At 41.6% G+C, this 9,583-nt stretch overlaps 1 protein-coding gene across 3 annotated transcripts in view; it reads right to left on the bottom strand.

Moving 5' to 3' along the window:
- Nucleotides 1-13: 13 nt before the first annotated feature.
- Nucleotides 14-9,583, bottom strand: part of LOC111866396 (DNA mismatch repair protein Mlh1) — a 17,096-nt gene continuing 7,526 nt past the window's right edge. For 2 of the 3 annotated variants that reach the window (XM_023855295.2, XM_023855296.2), the window contains exons 3-5: nt 6,500-6,683; nt 3,220-3,398; nt 14-606 (exon numbers count right to left, since the gene is read on the bottom strand). In XM_023855295.2, the coding sequence (XP_023711063.1) occupies nt 445-606; nt 3,220-3,398; nt 6,500-6,662 (504 nt within the window). In that variant the 5' untranslated portion in view covers nt 6,663-6,683 and the 3' untranslated portion in view covers nt 14-444. Of the gene's footprint in view, nt 607-2,978; nt 3,399-6,499; nt 6,684-9,583 lie in introns of all 3 variants that reach the window. The other variant, XR_004513204.1, reaches the window with a different exon arrangement.

The raw sequence follows: 9,583 nt of genomic DNA, 5'->3' as shown, positions 1-9,583 counted from the left end.
CTGTTGGTCTCTCTGTGGGGAAGTGATCACTTCCACATTCCTGTTTGTCTCTCTATGGGGAAGTGATCACTTCCACACTCCTGTTGGTCTCTCTGTGGGGAAGTGATCACTTCCACACTCCTGTTGGTCTCTCTGTGGAGAAAGGGCCTCCAATTCATGTTACACTGGACTCTGGGTGGGCCTCGTAGTTGGTCTCGACATGATGACTGAACATTCCTGCCTGTGCTAGGACTCAAACCCAATCAATTTACTGAGATATCCTAACTGAAAGCAAAAATAATATACTTAATTTTTAAATCTCTCATGTTTGCGAATCATGGAAGTAATATTATTATACACTGTGTTAACTATTTTCCAAAGATTTATTTCTCATTTATTTACTTCTTACAGAGCTATGCCTCTTCCACATACAATTTACATACAAACCAAACACCAGTATACTCCTCAACAGCGCTCAAACACTTTGTACAGATCTGGCAAATTGGCAATCTGTAAAATAGTGGCATCTTCTGCAAACCTCTTCGGTGGCAAGAAGCTGAGAGGCAGAGCTGGATATATGATGTGCTCAATCACCCATCTAAGATCTGGAGTGTCATCCAACTCTCTCTGAAATTCAAATGAGGTTATACAAACAACCAGACACATTTCAAATATTAAAGCCAATAATTATATTTAATATATTAACATTCTTAAAATATGAAACTGGGGAAAAGGAACATTAGAAATCAAATAATATAAAGGAATAAAGGGCTAATAAATGGGGCACGCAGTAGTGTAGTTGGTTAAGGCAATATGCTAGAAGCCAGAAGGTCGTGGGATCAAATCTCGATTTCATTGGATATTTTCAATTTAATTAGTCCTTCCAGCTGCACTATGGCCCTGGGTCAATTCAGCCTCTAACAGAAATGAGTACCAGGAATATTCTTGGGGGTAAAGGGCAGCTGGTGCATAGGGCTGACAACCTTACCGCCATCTATGAGCCAATTGTCTTGAAAATGTGGGGACCTCAACATCTCAACCCCATGGGCCTCCACGGCCTGTTACAGGTATACCTTTACCTTTTTTTTAAGGGCTAATAAATAGACTCCTTCCCATAGTACACTCTCATGTCCCAGTACTTACCCTTCGTGTATCTTCACCTCAGTCCTTTCACTGCTGTACACAGTGTCAGTCATTTACAAGTAGAGTGTCCTACCAAGATATGGACAAGACAGAATACATACATGACTTTTTGTTATACACAAGGGTAAAAGAAAAAGTAATAAAAAGTAAAGCAATCCCTGTAACAGGCCGCAAAGGCCCATAGGGTTGTGAGACATTGAGCGTCCCACATTATCTAGACAATCNGGCGGTAACGTCAGCCTTGTGTGCCGGGCGCGCTTTACTCCCCAGGAAAATTATGTAATTAATTCCTGGTACTCATATCTGTTAGAGGCTGAGTGAACCCCGGGGCCATAGTGCAGCCAGAAGGATTAGGTGAATTGAAAAAAAAATCCGAAGACCTCATCGGGACTTGAACTTGCTGCATATATATATCATAGTCTCTGCTGTCGTCATCATCATGTGTGAACCCTGGCATTCTTCAGAAGCTTCAGCTAGTATTCTCTATTCATAGTCACATTCCCCCAGTTCTCTGCCCCCAGGGTCCTGATATACTGGCACACCATCCTCTCATCCCAGTTTGGGCCTTTCAATATTCTTAGTCCCTTCAAGTCTGGTATCAAACACCTTCTTGACTGTCCCACTATTATCCATTCATATAATATTATATTGCCACATGTATTAGTGACTTTAGATGCAGGTTTGGTTAGGGAGTCGATTTATTGCATGTTCACCAGATGGAACTACAGTTAATTGTAACACCTTCAATCTTACTGTAACTATAACACTTCGTAACTACAAACAATGATGACACTCTAAAGGTTACTGTAAACACACCACATAAAATAAACACTTTACTTCTGACATCTTATGTGTCTGAGCTTTTATGATTTCTGTTCTCTGCTGCTTCTGGTTACAACTTCCAGGTGGCCGTGATAGCAGACACCGCATCAAAGAGCCTCAAAGAGTTCTGTACTTCCTATCTGCAGTAACTGTCTGCTTTAAGCACACTTCCAGTTCTGCAGTAACCTATATGCCTAGTCAAGTGTTGTCATGAAGTCATGTATAATAATCCTATGGTAACCTGTCGACTTGGGAACATGCTCTGTTAATACCCACTGCCTAGGAAATCAACTACCGATCTGGCTCCACTATTCCGGCTTTCAGGCATCACATCACAATATGTCGAGCCCAGTTTAATCTGTTTATTTTTATATATTTAGTGATACCTGGCTCATTAAATAGCTTAAATAATTCATGGTTATATCTCTTCCACCATGTATACTTATCCTGCACAGCTCCAAAACTGCATTTGAGAATTTTTCTTTCAAAGAAACCTAATGATCTTTTATCTGCCTTGAATAGCATCCAGGTGTCAGAGGCATATGTTAATATTGGTCTCACAAGTGTCTTGTGCATCAGCAATTTAGGTTTTCTTTGTGAACAACTTTGACTTTAGATGTTTCTTAAGTCCATAAAAACATCTACCTGCAGAAAGGGTATGTCTTTTTATCTTCGTGCTTATGTCATTTTTGCAGTTGACCTCTGATCCCAAATAAGTGAAATTATGCACAATTTCAAATTAATAGAAATCAATTTCTATCAAGGTTGGGCTGCCTGCACGGCCCTTTACATGTATACCATAAATGTGTAAAACAGGAAATGCACTGAGCACTGTGAAGTGTGCAACTGCAGGGCTAAATCAGGAGAACTGTGCATGCAACTCACTGGACACATACAGCAGCCTCTAGCATGGCCACACACAGGACCGGACAGGACACTTAATTCTCCTTGTGGCACATAAATAAACCTATGGGTCTGTTGAAACACAGATAACAGGAGCCACCAGAACCTTTCTCATCATACTTTGGACATACAGTTTCTTTCTCTGTTGCTAGATGAAGCATATAGCTACTTCTTGTGATTCCTCGGACATGTGTAGATCGTTGGCCATTCATTTCAGTGTTGAGAAGTACCAAAAACTGCTACTGTGTTGCTAACTGCAGCTAGGAGGTAAGCCAGCAGCAGTGTCGTTGGGAGAGAAAGTGTTAGTGGCTGATTTCAGCAATATAAAGCCACAGCAACAACAAGAACAGAAGCTTCCTGAGGCATGATTACCTGCGACACACTGCCCTCATGTTCAGTGTCCCAGTGGTCTGAGTGCAGCTTCTGGCTGTAGAACCGCGCAATTTCTCGACAGAAGCTATCGAAGCAACCCTTTTCTTCATCCCAATCCACACCTGTCCAGAGATATAACAGGAAAAGAGGCAGGCCACATGTTGCAGGGCTGTACTGGTCTGAAACAGAGAAACAATCAGACAGTTGCACTGCAATGCAACAGCATTTGACCAGAAAGTATTCCAGATCTAAGCTTCTCACAGTGGTGAATACTGTGACATGGCAGCTGAACTGCTTATGAACCATTGGAAGTGGTTATTTCTATTGGGTCCGTGCGGAGGCGGTATAAGGACAGCCAATCGGAGCTTTCAGCCTCAGGCCTACAACCGTTCAGCTGACTAAATGCAGTTTCAAAGTACACTCAACTCTCCATTATCTGGGGGCGGATTAACCGGTTTGCGGCTTAACCGGGGCTTTTTTGAGGCTTGTATGTTGTTTAATATTCATCCACTTTTGTTTCACATGGTGAGTTGTAACACTATTTTCGCACTAGTGTGAACCGAGCTCAGCATTTTTTGGTCCCGTTATACTAACACAATGTTCTAGGGTAGGGGTGAAAGAATGAAAGGATTTGTGGATAGTTTCAAGGACAGATATACCGCCCCAATTAGTCTCTTTGTATCGATCTTCAAGTGCATTAGCAAAATATCAGGGTGTAAAAGGAAGCGTGTTGTGGTAAGTACTCAACAGTAACTCGTGTGAGCTGGGCTTCGAAATGTTAAGCAGTGACGAAATCGTAAGTTAAGTGGGGGTGCAGTCAGAAGAGCGGGAAGAAAGTGAGAATGAGGAACAGGTGGACAGTGCTGCTAGTAAGAAAGTATCACATGGTGTTGCTCTTAATCATTTGGAATCCTTACTAGACTAGCTTGAGAGTGAAGAGAAGAGTTTATTAAGTGACGAGCTAATATTATGTAGGCTTCGTACGGATATCCGTAAAAAGGAAATTGCTGCGAAAAAGCAAAGACAATATTAAATTTTTTAAGTGTTAAGTGTGAATATTCGTAAAAAGTGTTGGATGTTGTTGAACACTGTGATTAAAGTAATTAATTCATACTTCAGTGTAATGTAAAAAAAAAGTATTAAATAGGCCATGAGATCACATAAAAATGAGGTTGAATAAATTTAAATACAGGTAGGCCTATAGTATTATGAAGGTACAGTATTACAGTACCACTTTTAATAAAATTTGTCTTAACTGGGTTTTCGATTAATCGTGATTTCCATCCCCACCATTATCCCGGATAATCGAGAATTGAGTGTAGTTACATAAATTAAGGCATAACCCGCTGCACAAACCTGCATTGACAGGAAACTTCTGTATACCTTGTATAAATGTTACTTTGTGCAGTGCAGTGATGAAGGGTGCACAGAGTCCACAGTGACAGCATGAATATACTCATGCTGAAACTACAGTACAACAAATATAGCACCTATGCAGAATGACAGAGAGGCCCCACTTAAGCACATACATATCTAAAAAGGAACAAAAATCTTGGTCACAAATCTCAATGATACTCAAAGCCAAGGATGACTGTACTCAGATGAAGGTACAGTATGCTTTTTTGAAATGCTGGTAACCAGACTTTGTGGCATTACATCCCAGAAGATCACAGTAATGAGAGAGGAGTATTTCTAATCATTTCTCAGTTTAATGACTCATTATCAGTGTTTGAATAGACTGTGTAGTGTTGAATTGTAGGATAATTACTGAACAGTGAACTGGAAAGGGGGGAGGAAGCAGCCAGTCCTAACCTGAGAGACTATCTCAACATTTCCCTGGGGAAAACTGAATAAAACTCAGAAGCACTCCCACTTTAGACAACTTGCTCAGCAGCAGTGTCAAATGGAGCCATTTTTCACCACAACGTGGTGCAATGAACGTGAAGATGGCCTCAAGATACGGGCATATCACATATCACAGACAAACATTCATCAAAGTCTTCTACCTTGAAAATGGAATAAACATGTCCCTCTCTAATGTTGATATGCACCTATCAGGCTACATGAGGTCATGCAGACCACAATACAAATTTCCAGTGCTGTGAAAACCTTGCATCTTAAAAAATATACACTGTAATTACTTTTCTCTGCATTCACTTCTAGACCAACATCCTTACGAGTGTCTAACAGTTTCTTTTGTCAGATTTGAGGATCTTACAGCAGTGACTATGGAAAGTACCATCTTGTGATAATTGATGGTTTGGAGGATCATGCTACCTCCATCTTCAGGATCAAAGACATAGGCAATACATTCCCCCAAAGCACTGGTGAACATCTACCAAACTATTCAGCATTATAACCCAGAAGATACAAAGTGATTCACTAAGAGGAGGAACTGAATTAATAATTACAAGTCAGACACTAATTTAACGATGTAAACTAATCTTTACAACGCTAACCTGGTGTCCGCCTCCCCAGTTCAAACCATTTCTGCAATCCCCCCCTGTCATCCTGGCTACAACAGTCTTTGTCTCCAGGCAGAGGGGAAACCAGTTTCAACAGCTTCTGTAACCCAACTGCCTCAACATCTACCAAGCAATGTCACAGCCAGGATTAGTTCTCATTGGGGAATTACTGCATGATTCATAATTAATAATGTGGGGTCTCATATGAGTGAATGATCTTGTAGTACTAATCAGTTTCTGTGCTCTTTGTTTTCACTTCCTAAACTAGCACCATCAGCAGAGGCCAGCAGCTGATGTACTCAGTCTCTTTCACACGCACATGCACTCGCACACGTTTCTGTGCTCTTTGACTCACACACACACATGCACACTCACACACACACAACTTTGAAGTATTTCTTGTCTGAATCATGCATGCTGCATGTTACTCTCATCCCACTGTTCCTGCTTTTATCATCTGAATAACAATGGGCAAAACTGAGCAGGTTACTTTACCAGCAACTGTTACTGGTGTTTGGTTCAAATCTTGGCCAGGATATTGGCTACCCTGAATTATATCTTTTATGGTCTTCCTTGGTCCCTCAAAGCAAATCTTAGGATAGTACTTCGATTTTGCCACAGGTGCTCCCTTCACCCTGGCATTCTAGCAGCATAGCCAGCAACAAAGCATACATACTGTCCCATCCTTTAACAAACATCTGCAAGTATTTGTACTTTTTACCAAACCTGATGAGTTTCAGAGCCAACTAATAAACATCAGGTGCAGGACTAAATCACTCACGACTTGTTCTGCTGCACTTAAGACTGAGACCCACCAAGCAACCGAGGCAAGCTACACAAGTTCCCCTTGGTATCAATAATCGTCGAGAAGTATTCATCAAGCATGGGTCCCTTCTCCATGAATCGAGCCAGTTCAGTTTTAGGTCCGTCCACTTCGGTCCAACCGGATGATGCATCATCCAGAGCCATGAGTGCCATCTTGTAATTGGGCAGCTGATTCTGAGAACACAAATGAAGGTTCAACAGGGCAGACGTCAGAAATCTCATGCTAGAACATTGGTCTAGTGGTATCTCATACATCACCCTCATCTTTGTTTTCCTTGGATGAATTAGTTAGGTACCTCCAGGAAAATGTCGGAGCAATACTCTTTTAACACTGGCCACTTCATCATTCATGATTACTTTCCAAGCTAACACTATACATCACATACAGGTGGGAAAACTGTGGTAAAGAAACAAATAAAATATTGAAAATTTCTCTCATAGGGTGTCTGCACCTTGTAGTCTGGTTGAAGTTCCCAGATGTTTTGGGGGGAACATACTGTCTCCATCCAGGGATGAAGAGCAAACCAAGCAAGAATTATGCGGAAAACAAAGAGAACTGTGTACAGAAAATTATGTCACGTAAGGGAAGTAAAATGCACGTAAAGTAGGCAGAACCACTGATGGAATGAGACCTTAAAAAAATTAAAGGACACTACAGGGAACCAATAGGAGCAAAGGGGAAAGTAACTACTGTGACCCTTAAAAGGAGTGAATTTTGTAGAACTGAGGGAAGATAGGAAAGAAGTCATATGAGCGGATGTAGCATGCAGCAGGGGATAAAGAGCAAAAGACAGCAGAAGAAAAGACACACAGGGAAACAGCAACAAGTTGCTGTGGAAGGAGTAGCATGGAAATTAGGCAGATGGGTGCCCTGAAAAAGTCTGCTTTCTTGGCTTACTCTTCAATCCTGAAGACAGTGACCATATGTTCCTCCAAAACATTGGCGAGTTCCTACCAACACTACATGGGATCACATCCCAGAAGCCACTACACTTCATAGTCATGGTCAAGAAAATCTCAGAGCCAAAATAAGATATTATCCTTCTGTTTGGAATTACTGGGTGCTTTGGACTTTCTTCTTTGTCTAAAAAACACTAGAGAACACAACGTTCCACAAACTAGACCCATTTCTGTCCTCAGGTGAGGGGGGGAGACACCCACACTGTTGGGTCCATTAGAAAGAGTAGGTGTCTCTCCGCCTCACCACTTTACAGAAACAGATCCAGTTTCCAAAATGCTGTGTTCTTTTTAGAATACTGGACGATTGACAAAGTCCAAAAACCAAGTAATTCCAAGGATTACCCACCGTGGTCAGAACCATTAGAATCTGCATTACTCTTCTGGAATGATCAAGTCAAGGAGGATAAGATGGGCGGGGGATATAACACACACGGGAGAGACGAGGAATACATAGAGATTTTTAGTGGGTGNGGCAGGGGATATAACACACACGGGAGAGAAGAGGAATGCATAGAGGGTTTTAATGGGTATTATACCCCAAAGTTATGTATGGGTAGATATGTTTTTCGGTTAATATGGAATAAGTGTTTTTAGACGATAAAATTAAGAAGTAGAAATAATGGAATTTACCAGGAAGCTGGAGTTTGCAAAGAAGTGTAATGTAAGTAGTTAGGTAATAGTTTTGCAATCAGAATGTTAGCACGGCAGCGTAATAACGCTGACATGAGGAAGAGGCTATATGAAGTAGAACATAAAGAACTAGGGCATTAGGAAATCGCTGATTCGGAGAGGGTGGTAGGCCTGAAAGAGCAGACCCCCTTTCGATAAACAGCCAATGAGAGCAAGCCACCCCAACCAAAATCACGTCAGGACGGGAGGGTGAATACAACCCCGGAACCCAGAGAGTCAGCTAAAAGAGAGTACAAAAATACTGCAGGGATCAATCAGAAAAGAGCTAAATTGTCAATAAAGTGTGGCCGAAGGCTATCGCCGAGAGAGAGAGATGGCGCTGAGTAGTTGTTGGTTGGTGGTGTGTGCCTGCTTCATCAGAACAAGTAAGTGGACCTACTTCATCAGTACAAGTAAGTGGACCTACTTCATATAACCCATGAACATTAAGTGTGCATTTACGCGAATTCACCAGACATTGCGTGATACTGGTTCTCTTCCGAGTGTTTCTGTGCATTCTGAAAGGGGGGATGTACGAATGTTAAACACACGAGAGAACGTTCTTGAGATGGTTCAGAGAAATCCGCGTCTGTCCGCTCGTAGAATGGCCTCTCGCATCGGCATATCACGTATGCAGGTGTGGCGAACTTTGCATGATGAAGAGTTGTATCCTTACCATGATCAAAGGGTACAACATCTGGAACCAGGCGACCATGCACAGTGTATGGATTTGTGCCACTGGATAAAAGCTCATCCCGAAATGTTAAACGTCATTTAATTCAGTGATGAGGCGTCTTTTACCCTGGACGGTGTAAATAATTCACGAAATGTGCATACGTGGTCCCATAATAATCCACATGAGATAATGGAAACGAAATTCCAAAAGAGATTTTCTGTGAATGTACATTTAATAGTTATGTGGTTGGCTTATAGTGCAGTCAGCCATGTTGCGTCAGCGCTTGCCAGTCATGTGTCACGTTTAGTGCTTGGAACCCTAAGGGCAACTATGACATGGCATGCGAGTTTCTTTGTAGTTCATTTTAATGGCTTCATGTCACTTACAAGTTAGTTTGATGTTACGTAAATTATTAACATTACAGAAATCACATGTTCCTTCCAGTTTCAATATGCATTTGGTAATCAACAAGTGTGTAACACCTGTCAAAGTTTCACACTTCTCTGGCCATTATCTCCATAACCGTTCAACTTTGGACATAGGTGTTTTGGGTTATATCGGCATAATTTAACATAAGGAACACCCTCCCGAAGCTTGGCACATTCCTCATGGGACATTCTGTAGATGAACAGAATAGGATCTAAATGCGATGTGACGTTAATTGAACCTAGCATTCCCTCAAGTGTTAATCATTCTCCCTGTCCACTCCGGCATCTCCCCGAATCCTTTAGGAGAATTGCAAACTCAAGCCAAGACGGCAGATACGTCA

Source organism: Cryptotermes secundus, unplaced genomic scaffold (assembly GCF_002891405.2).
Source record: "Cryptotermes secundus unplaced genomic scaffold, Csec_1.0 scaffold41, whole genome shotgun sequence".
Taxonomy (NCBI): Eukaryota; Metazoa; Arthropoda; class Insecta; order Blattodea; family Kalotermitidae; genus Cryptotermes; species Cryptotermes secundus.
This window is presented reverse-complemented; position numbering and strand designations above follow the sequence as displayed.